Genomic DNA, 19,547 nt, shown 5'->3' with positions numbered 1-19,547 from the left:
AGAGGGATAGATAGATAGATAGAGGGATAGATAGATAGATAGATAGATAGATAGATAGATAGATAGATAGATAGATAGATAGATAGATAGAGGGATAGATAGATAGAGGGATAGATAGAGGGATAGATAGATAGATAGATAGATAGATAGATAGATAGATAGATAGCTAGATAGATAGAGGGATAGATAGATAGATAGATAGATAGATAGATAGAGGGATAGATAGAGGGATAGATAGATAGATAGATAGATAGATAGATAGATAGATAGATAGATAGATAGATAGATAGATAGATAGATAGATAGAGGGATAGATAGATAGATAGCTAGATAGATAGATAGAGGGATAGATAGATAGATAGATAGATAGATAAATAGAGGGATAGATAGATAGATAGATAGATAGATAGATAGATAGATAGATAATGGATACATAGATAGATAGATAGATAGATAGATAGATAGATAATGGATACATAGATAGATAGATAGATAGATATTCACCTTTGTTTATAACATATAACCTTAGTGGGTGACTGCGATCCCCAAATCCGATCCAGCATTTATACTCTCCGCCATCATAGTATGCAGCCTTGTGAATTGTGAATTCCTGTACTCGTTGCTGTATCTGAATATCATTTTTATACCAGTAGAAGTTGTAGTTATCGATGTTTTCATTTGCTCCAATGTCACAATTTAAAGTCACTGAGTCCCCTGTGTATATGTGGTTCCAGTCAGGATTTCTGGTGATCACGTATCGGACCCGCTGTCCTGCAAGGAACCAAAACTAAGAAGTGTACAAATAGAAGAATGCTAAATGCATGGTGGGAAAAAAAATTATTAACCATCAAAGATGAAATTATTAACCATAAAAAATATTAACTATGAAAGGCTTAAGATGACAACTAGGCTGTATATAAAGTGTGAGTGGTTGTCAGCCCCGCCCTCTGGTGACGACTTCACTGATATAATGACACGTGATCAGACATGAGACCACAGCATTTATACTACAACCCCACCCCCTGATGACATCACTGATATAATGACATAATGAGGCATTAGATCACATCCCTTACACTACAGCCCCACCCCCTGATGACATCACTGATCTAATACGTGATCAGACATGAGACCACACCCCTTATACTACAGCCCCACCCCCTGATGATAACATGACTGATCTAATGACATGATCAGACATGAGACTACACCCCTTATCATCCATTACCGCTGACAACCAGCTTGTGTACATGTGTGAGAGATTGTCACAGTCATGTACTTTGTCAATTGAGGATGTTTGGAGTTGATGCAACTATAGTAAGTAAAATTGCCAATTACTTACATACATTTTCCTATAACACATTGTAATGCACATTAGTGGAATATTTACCTGAATTTTCCATTATTAATGCTGAAATAAAAAAAAAATGCAACTTATTAGTACATATGAATATGGCAGGACACCATATATCGTATTTAAAACAAGTCTTAGCAGGAACAGCTAAGATCAAATATTTACAAAATTTCGGACGGTTCCTCATAAACTCAGATTGGTGGACCGATCCTCATGGGCGGTACTAATTGTGTAATAACTGCTAAAATAACCACTTTTGTTCTGAACTGGATCTTTTCAGAGAATATAAATAAGTTACATGGGAATATTTACCTAAGAATATTAAAATACATATCAAGTAATACCTCTCCAAAAGTCCACCAAATAATTGGGTGGTTCTCTCATTTAGATTTTGCTCTATGTTCTTTTTAGCATTTCTTAACAGTGGGTTTAATTTGGACCCCTCTGTAACTGCTTTCTTTTTCATTTTCACATTTACAAAAAAATGCAACAAGGCCATCGACTGTGCTCAGCAACCATTAGCAAGCCCAAAAAAGCAAGTCAATAAAATAAAAAGAGTTTTATTTTTAACAAGTAATAAAAAAAAATCCCAAAAACTTAAAAAAATAGAGATTATATAAAAACCTATCATAACACAGCAAATGAACAATAAAAACAAAAAAATTAATAAAAAGACTAAAAAAAAGTTTATATAAAAAAGTATGCAAAAAATAGAAATAATAATAAAAACAAATCTAAAACTTACAATGTTTTGGGTTTAATATTTGTTATCAGAACAAAGTAAATAGAAAACAGTAAATCTGATCTCACAATCCACAGCAGGTGAAGTGGTACATGCTCCTAATGTAGGATCATAGGGTCAGCAGATCAAGGTGGGTGAGCTGGTATTCCAAGGGTAATGGTGTAATATAATATGACTGTGACACCAAATAATACAAAGACGGCTGAAGTCTATGTTCTCTTCTGTGATTTATGGAAGAGAGTCTTGAGAAAATGTCTACGGCTAAAAACCACCAAAACAGAACAACCTCTTCCAGTTTAAAGACTCCCCACATTTGACTAGTTTCATACTCTACAAACTATCTCATAAAACACAAAAATATATAATGAAAATTGGAGTCCAAAAAACTTTTCACGACACAGGAGAGAGCGATGCCTCCTGAGCACACTAATAACACTCTATAGAGATAATTGAGAACATTTTTGCTTACCGGTGAGGGTGATGAGGGCCAGGACGGCCATTGTGTGCTGCGTGGTCAGGTCTCGGCTTTCTCTGCAGATGCTCACTGGTAATTTCACTTCCTCTTTTCAATCACTTTACTATATGGGTGATGGAAGGAAGATAACTTATTTTTGTTTCTAGATATTACTTCCCCAAAATAGAAGTCCATGGTGACAATCTAGTTAGGTTGTTGCTTTTCAGTTCTGAACTTACACAAGGCTCATAGCAAAACTAACTTGGAAGCTGCAGAAAATGTTGGTAAAGTCTAAAAGTAGAACTGCTTTTATTAGATATCAGCTTTAAGAGATTGACTGGGTTGTCTGGGGCCAAAGGAGAAATTGACTTGCAGGGCTCCCTCTACAGCTACTGTAGCGCCCCTGAATACATCAGGGTGCTACAGTGAACTGCATCCTGTTCCCTCAGGATGCAGGACCTACCCCCCCATGGTTCCAAGTTCCCAGAAACCGGTGTCACCTCCATCAGCACCACAAATCCCAATCAACACCTCACATCATCATGACCTGTTAGACACACCAGTGTGTTGGTCCAGCTTGAAAAGGTCCACCCACCTAGGGGTCAGGCAGACTGGTGGGAGGGAAGTGAAAGAGTCTAGTGAGAGCCCTCAAAGAGAGAGGAGCTGGGGAGTGTTGGCTCCCGGGGAGCTAGAATGACCGTGGTTGGGTCGCAGACAGTAGTCCGGGACCAGAGGAGTCAGGGACCGGTGGCAGTGGCATTGTAAAAGGGTGCAATGGACATAGTGTAGGAGGACTGTCGGCACCAGAAAGCCCAAAAGAACTGACCGGTACTGAGCAAGACGGGGTACAGGACCCCAGGTCAGGAGCTGATACTGCAGATTACTGGGGTAGCATATATATACAGTTAGGTCCAGAAATATTTGGACAGTGACACAAGTTTTGTTATTTTAGCTGTTTACAAAAACATGTTCAGAAATACAATTATATATATAATATGGGCTGAAAGTGCACACTCCCAGCTGCAATATGAGAGTTTTCACATCCAAATCGGAGAAAGGGTTTAGGAATCATAGCTCTGTAATGCATAGCCTCCTCTTTTTCAAGGGACCAAAAGTAATTGGACAAGGGACTCTAAGGGCTGCAATTAACTCTGAAGGCGTCTCCCTCGTTATCCTGTAATCAATGAAGTAGTTAAAAGGTCTGGGGTTGATTACAGGTGTGTGGTTTTGCATGCGGTCTAAGGAACTCTCAATTGAGGTGAAGCAGAACATCCTGAGGCTGAAAAAAAAGAAAAAATCCATCAGAGAGATAGCAGACATGCTTGGAGTAGCAAAATCAACAGTCGGGTACATTCTGAGAAAAAAGGAATTGACTGGTGAGCTTGGGAACTCAAAAAGGCCTGGGCGTCCACGGATGACAACAGTGGTGGATGATCGCCGCATACTTTCTTTGGTGAAGAAGAACCCGTTCACAACATCAACTGAAGTCCAGAACACTCTCAGTGAAGTAGGTGTATCTGTCTCTAAGTCAACAGTAAAGAGAAGACTTCATGAAAGTAAATACAAAGGGTTCACATCTAGATGCAAACCATTCATCAATTCCAAAAATAGACAGGCCAGAGTTAAATTTGCTGAAAAACACCGCATGAAGCCAGCTCAGTTCTGGAAAAGTATTCTATGGACAGATGAGACCAAGATCAACCTGTACCAGAATGATGGGAAGAAAAAAGTTTGGAGAAGAAAGGGAACGGCACATGATCCAAGGCACACCACATCCTCTGTAAAACATGGTGGAGGCAACGTGATGCCATGGGCATGCATGGCTTTCAATGGCACTGGGTCACTTGTGTTTATTGATGACATAACAGCAGACAAGAGTAGCCGGATGAATTCTGAAGTGTACCGGGATATACTTTCAGCCCAGATTCAGCCAAATGCCGCAAAGTTGATCGGACGGCGCTTCATAGTACAGATGGACAATGACCCCAAGCATACAGCCAAAGCTACCCAGGAGTTCATGAGTGCAAAAAAGTGGAACATTCTGCAATGGCCAAGTCAATCACCAGATCTTAACCCAATTGAGCATGCATTTCACTTGCTCAAATCCAGACTTAAGACGGAAAGACCCACAAACAAGCAAGACCTGAAGGCTGTGGCTGTAAAGGCCTGGCAAAGCATTAAGAAGGAGGAAACCCAGCGTATGGTGATGTCCATGGGTTCCAGACTTAAGGCAGTGATTGCCTCCAAAGGATTCGCAACAAAACATTGAAAATAAAAATATTTTGTTTGGGTTTGGTTTATTTGTCCAATTACTTTTGACCTCCTAAAATGTGGAGTGTTTGTAAAGAAATGTGTACAATTCCTACAATTTCTATCAGATATTTTTGTTCAAACCTTCAAATTAAAAGTTACAATCTGCACTTGAATTCTGTTGTAGAGGTTTCATTTCAAATCCAATGTGGTGGCATGCAGAGCCCAACTCGCGAAAATTGTGTCACTGTCCAAATATTTCTGGACCTAACTGTATATATATACACCCTATGCTGACAACCCACACCTCACACACAGGTAGGGGCACATTCCCTGAGACCTGGGCGCAGAATGTAGAGGGTTAACAGTGATCAGATGTGAGAACCAATCCCTTAGCTGTTAGCCTGGGAAAGGGGTGTGGCTTGTGGGAAGCAACAGGTGTTGCAGAAATCCTTAGGATCCTGCAGATCACTGGGGTAGCATATCCCAGGGTGCTGCAATACAACGTCCTGGCAATTAACCTGCAGAGGAAGGGGACCTTCAGGGACCTTCCCAGAGAGCTCAGACACTGAGAGCATAAGCACACCGCTGGGGACAGGGTTTTCCAGAGAAAGCAACCCATTAAAGTCCCAAGTGCCACCCCTTGGGAGCAAATCTTCACCTAAAAACTGAAGAGCGGGACCTAATACACTGTGTGCAGAATTATTAGGCATATTAGTATTTTGATCACATGATGCTTTTTATACATGTTGTCCTACTCCAAGCTGTATAGGCTGAGAGCCAACTACCAATTAAGTAAATCAGGTGATGTGCATCTCTGTAATGAGGAGGGTTGTGGTCAGGGGCGTAACTACCGCGGTCGCAGCGGTCGCCATCACGACCGGGCCCGGGAGGTTTGGGGCCCCGCGGCCACCCAACAGATCAGCAGCCAGCTCCTGTCAGTAAGAGAGAAGCTGCGCTGATCTGTCACAGTGCACGCGCCCACTATATGACCCGCTGCCGTTCCCGACACCGGGCCCCCCTGCCCGATGTCAGCGGCGGCACCGGGGCTCCCCTCCCCCGTCACCACGCACAGTAATAATGAAGCATAGAGCGGCCGGCGCCGCTCTGCATCATCATTCTCCCCCTGTGCCTGCGTGATGACGTCACTCCTGTGCGACTGCTGTGCTGAGTGCACAGAGCGCAAGGAGGGAGGACACCGACCGGAGCACCAGGAGAGCGAGGAGAGGGGAGGATGAGCAGCAGTGAAAGGAGGAGAGCGGTGAGGACAGCAGCAGTGGAATGAGGAGACGTGAGGACAGAACAGCAGTGGAAGGAGGAGAGCTGTGAGTACTTGTTGTTTTTTTTTATATATATGTGAGTACACGGTGGTCAGAGGCCTGGGGTGGGGAGGCTGAATGATACTGTAAATGGAGGCCTGGGGTGGGGAGGCTGCATGACACTGTACATGGAGGCCTAGGGTGGGAGCGCTGCATTATACTGTACATTGAGGCCTGGGGAGGCTGCATTATACTGTACATGGAGGCCTGGGGAGGCTGCATTATACTGTACATGGAGGCCTGGGGAGGCTGCATTATACTGTACATGGAGTCCTGGGAGGCTGCATTATACTGTACATGGAGGCCTGGGAGGCTGCATTATACTGTACATGGAGGCCTGGGGAGGCTGCATTATACTGTACATGGAGGCCTGGGGAGGCTGCAGCATTATTATAGATGGAGGCCTGGGGAGGCTGGCTGCATTATTATACATGGAGTCCTGGGGAGGCTGGCTGCATTATTATACATGGAGGCCTGGGGAGGCTGGCTGCATTATTATACATGGAGGCCTGGGTAGGCTGGCTGCATTATTATACATGGAGGCCTGGGGAGGCTGGCTGCATTATTATAGATGGAGGCCTGGAGAGGCTGGCTGCATTATTATACATGGAGGCCTGGGGAGGCTGGCTGCATTATTATACATGGAGGACTTGGAAGGCTGGCTACATTATTATACATGGAGGCCTGGGGATGTTGGCAGCATTATTATACATGGAGGCCTGGGGAGGCTGGCTGCATTATTATACATGGAGGCCTGGGGAGGCTGGCTGCATTATTATACATGGAGGCCTGGGGAGGCTGGCTGCATTATTATAGATGGAGGCCTGGAGAGGCTGGCTGCATTATTATACATGGAGGCCTGGGGAGGCTGGCTGCATTATTATACATGGAGGCCTGGGGAGGCTGGCTGCAATAGTATACATGGAGGCCTGGGGAGGCTGGCTCCATTATTATACATGGAGGACTTGGAAGGCTGGCTGCATTATTATACATGGAGGCCTGGGGATGTTGGCAGCATTATTATACATGGAGGCCTGGGGAGGCTGGCTGCATTATTATACATAGAGGCCTGGGGAGGCTGGCTGCATTATTATACATGGAGGCCTGGGGAGGCTGGCTGCATTATTATAGATGGAGGCCTGGAGAGGCTGGCTGCATTATTATATATGGAGGCCTGGGGAGGCTGGCTGCATTATTATACATGGAGGCCTGGGGAGGCTGGCTGCATTATTATACATGGAGGCCTGGGGATGTTGGCAGCATTATTATACATGGAGGCCTGGGGAGGCTGGCTGCATTATTATACATGGAGGCCTGGGGAGGCTGGCTGCATTATTATACATGGAGGCCTGGGGAGGCTGGCAGCATTATTATACATGGAGGCCTGGGGAGGCTGGCTGCATTATTATACATGGAGGCCTGGGGAGGCTGGCTGCGTTATTATACATGGAGGCCTGGGGAGGCTGGCTGCATTATTATACATGGAGGCCTGGGGAGGCTGGCTACATTATTATAGATGGAGGCCTGGAGAGGCTGGCTGCATTATTATAGATGGAGGCCTGGAGAGGCTGGCTGCATTATTATACATGGAGGCCTGGGGAGGCTGGCTGCATTATTATACATGGAGGACTTGGAAGGCTGGCTGCATTATTATACATGGAGGCCTGGGGATGTTGGCAGCATTATTATACATGGAGGCCTGGGGAGGCTGGCTGCATTATTATACATGGAGGCCTGGGGATGTTGGCAGCATTATTATACATGGAGGCCTGGGGAGGCTGGCTGCATTATTATACATGGAGGCCTGAGGAGGCTGGCTGCATTATTATACATGGAGGCCTGGGGAGGCTGGCTGCATTATTATACATGGAGGCCTGGGGAGGCTGGCTGCAATAGTATACATGGAGGCCTGGGGAGGCTGGCTCCATTATTATACATGGAGGACTTGGAAGGCTGGCTGCATTATTATACATGGAAACCTGGAGATGTTGGCAGCATTATTATACATGGAGGCCTGGGGAGGCTGGCTGCATTATTATACATGGAGGCCTGGGGAGGCTGGCTGCATTATTATACATGGAGGCCTGGGGAGGCTGGCTGCATTATTATACATGGAGGCCTGGGGAGGCTGGCAGCATTATTATAGATGGAGGCCTGGAGAGGCTGGCTGCATTATTATATATGGAGGCCTGGGGAGGCTGGCTGCATTATTATACATGGAGGCCTGGGGAGGCTGGCTGCATTATTATACATGGAGGCCTGGGGAGGCTGGCTGCATTATTATACATGGAGGCCTGGGGATGTTGGCAGCATTATTATACATGGAGGCCTGGGGAGGCTGGCTGCATTATTATACATGGAGGCCTGGGGAGGCTGGCTGCATTATTATACATGGAGGCCTGGGGAGGCTGGCAGCATTATTATACATGGAGGCCTGGGGAGGCTGGCTGCATTATTATACATGGAGGCCTGGGGAGGCTGGCTGCGTTATTATACATGGAGGCCTGGGGAGGCTGGCTGCATTATTATACATGGAGGCCTGGGGAGGCTGGCTACATTATTATAGATGGAGGCCTGGAGAGGCTGGCTGCATTATTATACATGGAGGCCTGGGGAGGCTGGCTGCATTATTATACATGGAGGCCTGGGGAGGCTGGCTGCAATAGTATACATGGAGGCCTGGGGAGGCTGGCTGCATTATTATACATGGAGGACTTGGAAGGCTGGCTGCATTATTATAGATGGAGGCCTGGGGAGGCTGGCTGCATTATTATACATGGAGGACTTGGAAGGCTGGCTGCATTATTATACATGGAGGCCTGGGGATGTTGGCAGCATTATTATACATGGAGGCCTGGGGAGGCTGGCTGCATTATTATACATGGAGGCCTGGGGAGGCTGGCTGCATTATTATACATGGAGGCCTGGGGAGGCTGGCTATATTATTATACATGAAGGTCTGGGGGGACTGCATAATAAACATGAAGGACACCTTATACATGGACAAGGGCTGCATTATACCTGGAGGAGTATGGGGCTGCAAAATACAATATGAAGTTTTGTAGGGTTGCGTTATAATACATATAGGACTATGGGGGCTACATTAAAATATATGGAGGACGATGGAGCCTACCTTATACATGGACTATGGGGGTACATTATAAAACATGGAGGACTGTGGTGCAGTTTAATATATGGAGAACTATGGGCTGAATTATATTACATGGAGAACTATGACAAATTAATTATAATTGGAGGGCGACTTTATACATAGAGGACTATAAGACTGCATTATAATATATGGAGCACTATGTGTTGCAGTATAATATTTTTAACGACTATGGGGTGAATTACAATACATGGAGAACTATGGGAAATGCATTATAATACATGGAGGACTATGGAGGTGCATGCTAATATATGAAGGATTATGTGGGACCTTTTATACTATTTGGAAGGCTATGTGGGGGCCATTATAGTATTTGGAGAACTATATACGAGGGGGGAGAAAGATACAAGCATGGGATGGGAATGTTTTGTGCTGAAGGAAAAAGGCTCTTCTCTCAGCACCCAGCTTTCCCATGCTCTGATATGGGAAAGCTGGGTGCTGAGGGAAAGATGTATAGCAGAGAATGGGAAAGCTGGGTGCCGAAGACAAGATGGATATCATAACATAGGAACGCTGGGTGCTGATAGAGGGATTTCAGATCATGGGAAACCTGGTTGCTTATTATCCCGTACCCCATCATTATCCTGTATCCCAAGTGTCAGTGTACGTGGAGGAAGGGGGGCCCAGGTCTGAACTTTGCACCGGGGCCCATCAAACTCTAGTTACGCCACTGGCTGTGGTGTAATGACATCAACACTCTATATAAGGTGTTCTTAATTATTAGGCAACTTCCTTTCCTTTGGCAAAATGGGTCAGAAGAGAGATTTGACGGGCTGTGAAAAGTCCAAAATTTGAAGATGTCTTGCAGAGGGATGCAAATAAGAAAGCCGCGGAGACACCATCACGTGTTTCTCAACGCTGGCAGGAAACTAGCCAGGTCTTTCACCGGGAAGGAACAACCACGGGAAGGGCAGTCTCCAGTCAAGGAGACCACCTATACCAAACATGGTATCCATCCACAGACAGCCGTTTCGGGGTATTTGCCCCTCATCAGTGTGGAGTAGGAATCTGGCTAGTGGGGGCAATGCCTAGTAAAAGACTACTTAAGCAAGCATTGTTGACCTTAGGGAGATCAACATATCCACTGCGGAGACATCATCACATGTTTCCGCAGTGGATATGTTGATCTCCCTAAGGTCAACAATGCTTGCTTAAGTAGTCTTTTACTAGGCATTGCCCCCACTAGCCAGATTCCTACTCCACACTGATGAGGGGCAAATACCCCGAAACGGCTGTCTGTGGATGGATACCATGTTTGGTATAGGTGGTCTCCTTGACTGGAGACTGCCCTTCCCGTGGTTGTTCCTTCCCGGTGAAAGACCTGGCTAGTTTCCTGCCAGCGTTGAGAATCACGTGATGGTGTCTCCGCGGCTTTCTTATTTGCATACTTCCCAGGGGGCAATGCTCTAGAATCACTGCGTTGAGAAACATGTGATGGTGTCTCCGCAGTGGATATGTTGATCTCCCTAAGGTCAACAATGCTTGCTTAAGTAGTCTTATACTAGGCATTGCCCCCACTAGCCAGATTCCTACTCCACACTGATGAGGGGCAAATACCCCGAAACGGCTGTCTGTGGATGGATACCATGTTTGGTATAGGTGGTCTCCTTGACTGGAGACTGCCCTTCCCGTGGTTGTTCCTTCCCGGTGAAAGACCTGGCTAGTTTCCAGCCAGCGTTGAGAAACACGTGATGGTGTCTCCGCGGCTTTCTTATTTGCATACTTCCCAGGGGGCAATGCTCTAGAATCACTGCGTTGAGAAACATGTGATGGTGTCTCCGCAGTGGATATGTTGATCTCCCTAAGGTCAACAATGCTTGCTTTTGCAGAGGGATGCAGCAGTCTTGAAATTGCCAAACTTTTGAAGCATGATCACAGAACAATCAAGCGTTTCATGGCAAATAGCCAACAGGGTCGCAAGAAGCATGTTGGGCAAAAAAGGCGCAAAATAACTGCCCATGAATTGAGGAAAATCAAGCGTGAAACTGCCAAGATGCCATTTGCTATCAGTTTGGCCATATTTCAGAGCTTCAACGTTACTAGAGTATCAAAAAGCACAAGGTGTGCCATACTCAGGGGCATGGCCAAGGTAAGGGGGTGGTTTGTTTGGGGAGATAGTTCGTGACGCCAACCACGGGTCGTGGTGATAATGGGCACCACCGCTGCTGGTGACGAGGATCCCGGGAGCGATGGCAGGGAGCAGCTAGGATGTTGGTTCCCCCTCCGTGGGTAGGGGTTGGTGATCCCGGGGCCCGGTGGTGAACGAGGAGGAGGGCTGCTGGGTGCAGTGCTGCGGTGCGGTGCCTGATGGCACTATTGTACTCATAAGTAAACCACACAGAGTCACTGGTAAACTAGAAACTACCGGAGTCCACAGCCTTTGGTGCGGAGGGTGTTTGGGGTCCCACACGCAGTACAGCAGGATCCTGTTCTTGTTTTGCAGCCAGACGCTTCTTTCTCCTTCCTTAGTCGGGAACGGGGAGCCCACTCCCCCTGCAGTGATCCGGGTCGCCCCTTGATGCCGGCGGGCCACTACCCTGCCCCGGCCACCTCGGGCCCCTTCCTCACTCTTCCCTTCCTTAAAGCAGCCAGGAGCTATCTCTCCTGGTCTGCTCTCTTCACTCCACTCACTCACTCTGCTCCAGCCCCTCCCCTCCTGCTCTGTTTAGCTCTTACACTGGGGGGGGTGTCTGTCCTGCTGCACTGGTGTGGGTTCAGGTTACCAAGGAGGAGAATGGCCTGCACTTTGCTGGATTTAAGCAGGCTCTGTGACACCCTGGTTTTGCCAGGGCGTCACATGTACACAGTGACTGCACCAGCAGAATAGTGAGTGCAGCTCTGATCAGCTGTTGCTCACTGTGGTGATTGAGGGTGTGATCGTTTCTGATCCTGCTGTGTGCTCCAGAGCTGCTGAAAAGGAAGATCTCTCCACCAGGGACCTGCTTTCTCCTCCCCGGGGGAGAACAGGTTGCTGTTCATGGGCGATGGAGCCAAGACCCCTGCTTCTGTTCCCCGAACCAGGCCGGCGGGGATTAAAAAAAGCCAGCAACCGACATGCACATCTGAGGACTCGGGGGTGAGGCACTCCACCAGGAGTTGCAGTAATGTGGCTCCTATTCCCCCCGGGTCTATGGAGACCCAGAGAAGCCGCAAGGCTTCCAGCATGGAGGAAAAGCCAGCATGCGTGCGTGATAGCCGCCCTTCCGGAGGAGAGCCGAGTGCTCACAGTGGTGAGGCTGACCTCACTGAGGAGGGATGAGGTTTGCAGTGACCCTGGAGTCTGTCCACCTATGGCTCCCGGGTCATGAGTCATCTCCATGAGTATGAAGAAGTGAGTAAGACCATCAAGAGACTCAAGAAGGAGCTGCGCTAAACAAGCGCCAAATCTGCCACTGCCTCCAGGCCACGGAAGACCAAGCTCCTGGCACAGATAAAGAGACTGAAACAAGAAATCAATGAGCCGGAGGTGAAGAAAGCCTTCATCAGAGAAAAAAGTGGACCATTTAAAGAATAACTGATGAATGAGGACCGATTCAGGGAGATGGCTGATAACCAAGAGCAGAGGCCGATGGGACTGCTGCCTGAGAGCCAGGTGGATTATGATGATGGTGATCAGGATGATGACCAGCAGAAAGCCACATCTGGCAGCCTGCAGAGCCACCCACAGGCCACGTGCAGCAAGCTCCCTGCAGGACAGGTGGCAGTGCCATCCAGTCACAGTCCTGCTGGCTCTGGGAAGGAAAGTGACCACAGCAGCCAGGGAGGGGCGCTAATGGCCGAGATCAAGCTGCTGGAGTCCCCAGTGTGCCTTTAGAACTTCCACGTTGGTGATGATCTAGCAGAGGAGGCACCTGGGGGTAAGAACAAGGCGAAGAAGACCAAGCCAAAGCCGCAAGAAACGGTAAGCTACGTATATATCCCCCACGCTGTACCACCAGAAGCCCAATTGCCCAGGTTTTGCTGTGGATTCGGTGCAAAGGCGCGGGGAGATCACAAAGCGAGATAGCGAGGCGAAGAGCTGCATCTTTACTTGTAGTAGTTGCGACGTAGCAGGGGATGCATTAGCCGAGAGGCTGGACAGTGAGGGCTGCCCGGCGGCGGGCGTTCGGTCACGCCACGATACTGTGGTGCGCTGGTCGGGGGCAGCTCCCGGAGCCTCGTCGCCTCTGAATGTGACTCGCCCACCCCAGGGCTATGGGACACCCGATTCCGGGCCGAACTAGTCCGGGGGTCATCAGTGGTGGCGGGGCCCGACTCCGTGGCCCTGTTGGGTGTCAATAAAATATGGCTGCAGTGTTGGGGGTGAATAAAGTTTGTGTTCGTGACGCCACCTGTGGTCTGCGGCTATTAAGCCGCCGCTGCTGTGTAAGGCCTCCGGGGTGATGATATGGCAGCAATGATGGTACTGCTCCCCACAGGTGGAGCAATGCCCCGGGGCACACTGTTGGTGCTTGTGAGTGTCTATGCAGGTGAAATAACAGAGGCAACTCCAAGGGTGCAGTTTCAAGCTCTTTACTCACAGTTCTTGTCAAGGCCGGCAGGAACCCTTGGACTGCTGGGACCACTGTTGGGGACCTCCGCCGTTCCTGGGTGATTCTTGGAGCAAAACCCGGTACCCTTCTCTTAAGTGTCTCCGTCTTCAGCTGTCTTCCTAAGCCTTGCCCTTTTGTAGGATAAACCTGGCTTGGCCTCCACAACAGCCTCCAGGCTGGGGGGGTCACCTGTCGGCTGATTACCCCTTTTCTAGAAGTTCTGCTATGGGCAGTGGCCCGGGGAGCTTACAACATTCCCTGGGCCTCGGTTTTTACTGTTTGGAGATGATTTTGCGCTCATCCGGTTTCTAGGGACCGTCCCCTGTTGCAGCTTGATCCCTCCACCGATGTTCCCGTGGAACAGGCCACCGCAGCTATACAGCTACCCGTGGCCCTGGGACCCCTTCTGTTCTCTGCTTGGTGTCACCTGGACCCTCTGAGTCCCAGGATCTTCACCAGGAAGCGTCTCTTTCTTCGTTTCAGCTCCTGACTGACTTGGAGCTCTCTTTCTTTTCACTTCTCCTCCTTGGCTGCCTCCTGCAGACCTCCTCCTCCTTCCCCACACTCTATCTGCTCACACTAGACTTTCCTTTCTGTGTCTGCTCTCATGTGGCTCCTCCCACCTCCCCAGTTGCTTTGATCTACCCTATAGGAGCAGGGATGGGTCTTACGGCCCCTCCCAGCATGCAGCATGGGAGGGTTTCTGCCACTATCCCTGGTCCCAGTGTGTTCCTAGCAATGGGTGTAGTGTAGATTTACCAGGGGACCGGTGTTCACTCCCTTCCTCACCCAGAATGGGCATCACACCGCTGGATGGGGTGCAATGACCTGTGGCGACGGAAGCCTCAGGGGCGCCACACTCCCCCACAGCGAATCACAGCACGTCCTCGGGCTGAAAAGACAACAAAACATGTGGAAAAACTGCAAAAAACATTTTTGTTATGCATAACAATAAAACAATTAAACATTTCTTCCCTTTATGGGAGGCACAAGTATTTGAACGTTGCAAACTTCTTATAAAGAAACATCTAAGCGTGCACTTTGTCTATTGCACAGTTTGGGCACTTCCCCCATAATTCTGGTAGGGGCCACAACTGGTGCAACTATATACATTGTTGGCTACAACAAGTCCAGTAGCCTGACAGTTCGTTCAGCTTTCTCAAGCTACAAAGGAAAAAAACAAAACCAGCCACTAAGTCCAGTGGCCTGGTTACACAGGACACATTACACATTCACATTCACCGGGGACCACATTCCAGTTCCGTGGCCCGGTACACATACACATGGGGGGGTGACTTCTTCAAAAAGCACAAGGGGCAGTAAGGCAGGGCAGGGTGTCATCTTCAAAAAGAACATTAGGGCAGCACAAAAGGGACATCTTCACAAAGAATGAGGGGCAGACAGGGGCTATTTACAGTTCAGCATCATTTCTTCATTCTTCATTCACGAGGGTAGATCCTAGGATCCCACTCTGGCATTGCTCCAGGCAACAGGTATGCCGAGGAAATCATAGTCTGGGTCTCCCTGGTGCTGGTCACTGACCTACTGCGGGGCGCTGCAGCCTGGGTAGGAGTGGGGCTGCTTGCAGGCACAGCACGGCATTTCTGCAGGGGACTGCTTGTTTGCAGAGGGCTGCTGGCTTGCATGGGACTGCTGTGATCTTCAGGGTCGTGCTTTGGCAGGGCCCTGGGCAGCATATAAGCCATGGAGATTTTGGTCTGCGTCTCCTGCGTGGCTTTAGCAGGACTGCTGCATGGTTCTGCGGCCTGTGCCTGCTTTGAGGTAGTGCTGCTGCTGCTGCTGGCAGGGGAGATGCTGCACGCTGGCATAGTGCGGCGCCACTCCGGCTCTTCTGGGGCTGCCTCTTCCCGCAGGATGTGGACATTCAGAGCGTACCAGCCACGGCTCCCCATCAGCCGAGTGTACTCCACGGTGTCACCCGGCTTAGCATCCCGCTCTGGGTGGCCTTTGGGCAAGTGCTCCTCGATATCCCGGCGCGCAACAAAAACATCTTTGCCCAGTCCGGGCTCTATGATGAAGCCCCAGCCGCCTTGTTGTCTGAAGTCGATCACTCGGCCCCTTCTCACCGGACCCTGGGATCCCTTGAGGGCTTTTCTAATCTGCTCCTTGGAGGCCAGGTTGGACGCCTCCTCGGCCCTCCACTTCTCCTCCCGAGTCTCCCGCTCTCTCTGGAACTCTACCACCATTTTCTGGCAGGCTAAGGCATTGGCCAGGGGAGTCTGTGGCGCCCCTGACCTGGTCAGGCACCACAGAGTATTGCACCCATGCGGGGACAATGCTTCCAGGTAATTTCCAAAGGCCAGGATGAGGTGCACACACAAACACATAGTGACCAGGTCTCCCACATCACTAGAGGGGACCCTTGGGTAGCCAGTAGGGGTTAACTTTCAATTCCCAGCAAGGGGTGTGCTCAGAGGCTGGTTGCTAGGAAGCAGGGCAGAGAGGAAGTGAGGGTGGTCTGGAGCTGGAGGTGGAAGTGTGTGGAAGGGAGCAGAGGGTCTCTCGTGTCAGACGGGTCCTGAGGAGTGCAGTAGCTGAAAGCGGGGGAGAAAGGGTACCGTGGGTCGGCCTGAAAGACATCCAGAGAGAGGGGTGGCTGAGTACGGAGATCCTGGTATCTGAGCACGCAAGGGGAAACAGATCCCCAGTACAGGCAGCAAATCATCCAGAGCTGCTTAACCTACAGGTGGGGGGTACTTTATGCCCTCACCACTACTACACAGAGCTCGAGCCAAGCAGCAATCACCAGGCCCATAAGGGGACAGGGCCAGAAGCCATCCCACCAAGGCCACGCTGCCGGCAGACGGGCCAGAGAGAGGGGAGCAGGGTAGTAACAGCTTCCCTGGAGGAGTCCTATCACGCTTCAAGCAAGGGATCCTCCCAAACAAAAAGAGTGCAAGGAGGGCGAGCGGACAGCTACCCTCAGAACGGCCTCCTGGAATTCCTGGTTCCACCTGGTTATCACAGTGTCGCCCGGGCATCTCACCGTGACCTCTAAACAGTGAGTAAACACGTTAAAAGACTTCTTGGACTGTGTTTGAGTCATTCTGCGACCTGTGGTCTCACCCACATACACAGGGACCTGGGGCTTGCCTTACTCTCAGGAGGCTACTACAACCTACTGCACCCACCATCAGCCCCAGGCATCCCTTAACCTGCAGTGGCGGTCCTCACTGACCGCAATTCTGAGAGTGGCGTCACGACGTATCCCAAACCGAAGGTTCCCTACCTGTGACCAGACCGTCCCATCCCGTGGAGTCCCTAAGGGTAATACCCTGCTGCACCGCACCTGTAGGGCTCCACAGATCTGGCGTCACGAACAGGATTAGGACTAGACCTGTTCAGACAGGTGACCGTGTGCCTCAGAGGTCCGACCGCAAAAATTGAACCGCCGCCATATTGCCATCTTCAAAAGCGCGCGCTGCAGCCCGCGCGAGGGAGAAGAGCACCGCCCACGAAGAGGTGTGGCCGCCCCAGAATCCCCACAATTCAGAGAGCGTACTGACCCAGGAAGTGGAAAGGGAGCGCGCAGATTTTTGAAGAAAAATGGACGCTGCAAGAGGTAATGCCCCTGGTCAGGGCGACGCAGCCCAAGCGATGCCAGCCCCCGTCGCGCTGGACGCAGCAGCGCCTGGTGCCGGTGCCGCGGTCGCAGCTGCGCCGGCCGAAATCTCCCCCATAATGCCAGTTTCCTTACTGTATGTCCCAGGAGCGCAATGGCTGCCCCAATACGCCGGTAAAATAGATACGCTGACCGGGTTTAAGAAGAAGATCAACACCCTGCTAGACATGCACGCGATGACTGGTAAGCAGAGGGCCGCTGTGGTGCTGGGACAATTGACTGAAGCAGCAGAGTTGGAGGCTGAGTCCTGGACCAATGATGACCGGGGCTCTGTTGAGACCATCTTTGCCAAACTAGCAGCTGCTTTTGAACACCGCACAGAGGGAGAGCTGAGGACGGACTTCTATAACTGCCGTCAGAAGCCCCAAGATAGTATAAGAGACTATGCCCTCAGGCTGCAGGCTGCACTACGGGCTCTCAAGCTGGTGGACCCTGTCAGTGATCAGGAAGGAAACAGGATGATGAAGGAACAATTCTTGCGGGGCCTGCGCTCTCCTGAGGATGGGAAGCAGATGAAGCTGTGGTCCCTGGAACACCCTGACGTGGACTTTGCCATTCTGAAAGACAGGGCAGTGAAAGCACTCCAACCTCCTGTGGACACAGACCCCGTCGCACCCGCATGGCCTGCCAGTTCCACGGCTGCAGGAGCGGAATCCTCCTCGCAGGCCCTGATAACTGCAAAAGGACTCAACACGCCAGCAGAGACTATAAATACACTATCCTCCCAGGTGCAACAGCTCACTAAGGATGTCGCACAAATCCTGAAAGCAATGCAGTTGCCCTCAGAAACCAAAGTCCCTCATCGGATCCTGCTAGCTGACAGCCCAGAGGATGTCCCTTGGATGCGGAGGAGAAGAGGTCCTACAACCCGAGGCAGGAGCAGTGATCGCTATGACTCATCTGGACAACCCATCTGTCGTCGTTGCCAGGAGGCAGGTCACTATGCAAGGGCTTGCCCTTTAAACGAGCCAAACCTGGGGCCGAGGGCCAGTCCTCAGGATTAAGAAGATCAGGCCCAGGTCGCTGCCGTGATCAGTACGTGGGTGGACGTCCTGTCCTGTCCATCGTCCTGGATGGGATCCCTACCCCGGCATTATTGGACACCGGCTCTCAGGTAACCACGATCCCGTATGTCCTGTATCGTAGGTTTTGGTCGGACGACGATCTCCGACCACCGGACCCCTCCCTCACCATCTATGCTGCCAACGGACAACCTATAGACCAGATTGGGGTCAAGGAGGTAACCATAAAGGTGGGAAGGCAGGAAATGAAGGGACAAGGACTGATTGTTGTGGACACTGATATTAGAGAAAGGAACCCGCAAATGATTTTAGGTACTAATGTCATAGAAAATTGCCTAGGGGAAGTGTTGTTGTTGCTTCACCAGATTGTTGAAGGTGCTGAGGGCGGGTCGAAAAGAGCCTTGCAAAAGGAGATCCGAATCATTCTGAGGAAGCAACAGGTAAAACAGACTGGCGGTGAGATTGGTAGTGTGCGGGTGATGGATGCTAACCCCATTGTGATACCCCCACGGAGTGAAATGATGATGTGGTGTAGAGCAGCGGTAGGTCTCAGAGGACAAGATTACCAGGCTGTACTAGAGCCCACTCATTCAGACCACTGGCCCACGATTCTGACAGCCAGGGGGGTAGTTGATGTACACAAGGGACGAGTGCCTGTACGAGTGTTGAACTGTGGGGAGGAGGAAGCCAGACTACCAAGGTACGCTACCATAGCCAAACTGTTTACATGCTCAGATGACGCCATAACACCTGTAGGTCCCCTGACACAAGCTGACTCAACAGAGGATGAGACCTCCCAAAAGCAGTTAGAGGACTGGTGCCAGAAACTACACGTGGGGACTGACTCTACACCTGTCTACCAGAAACATGGGGTTTACAGGGTCGTGCAGGAATACGAGCAGGTCTTTAGTAAGAACCCACTAGACTTTGGTAGGATCAAAGGGGTGCAACATCACATACCCACAGGCAGTCATCCTCCCATTAAGGAAAGACATAGGCCTATTCCACCAGCCCATTACCAGCGCACAAAGGACATGCTGAAGGACATGAAGGAGGCAGGAG

General features: G+C 49.8%; 1 protein-coding gene across 1 annotated transcript in view; it reads right to left on the bottom strand.

Annotated features, from left to right (window-relative positions):
- Positions 1-19,547, bottom strand: part of LOC142257566 (hemicentin-1-like) — a 141,644-nt gene that overhangs the window by 41,005 nt on the left and 81,092 nt on the right. Inside the window, exons 11-13 of the mRNA XM_075329710.1 lie at positions 2,566-2,640; positions 1,391-1,411; positions 505-771 (exon numbers count right to left, since the gene is read on the bottom strand). Of these exons, the coding sequence (XP_075185825.1) occupies positions 505-771; positions 1,391-1,411; positions 2,566-2,640 (363 nt within the window). The remainder of the gene's footprint in view (positions 1-504; positions 772-1,390; positions 1,412-2,565; positions 2,641-19,547) is intronic.

Source organism: Anomaloglossus baeobatrachus, chromosome 12, assembly GCF_048569485.1.
Source record: "Anomaloglossus baeobatrachus isolate aAnoBae1 chromosome 12, aAnoBae1.hap1, whole genome shotgun sequence".
Lineage (NCBI taxonomy): Eukaryota > Metazoa > Chordata > Amphibia > Anura > Aromobatidae > Anomaloglossus > Anomaloglossus baeobatrachus.
This window is presented reverse-complemented; position numbering and strand designations above follow the sequence as displayed.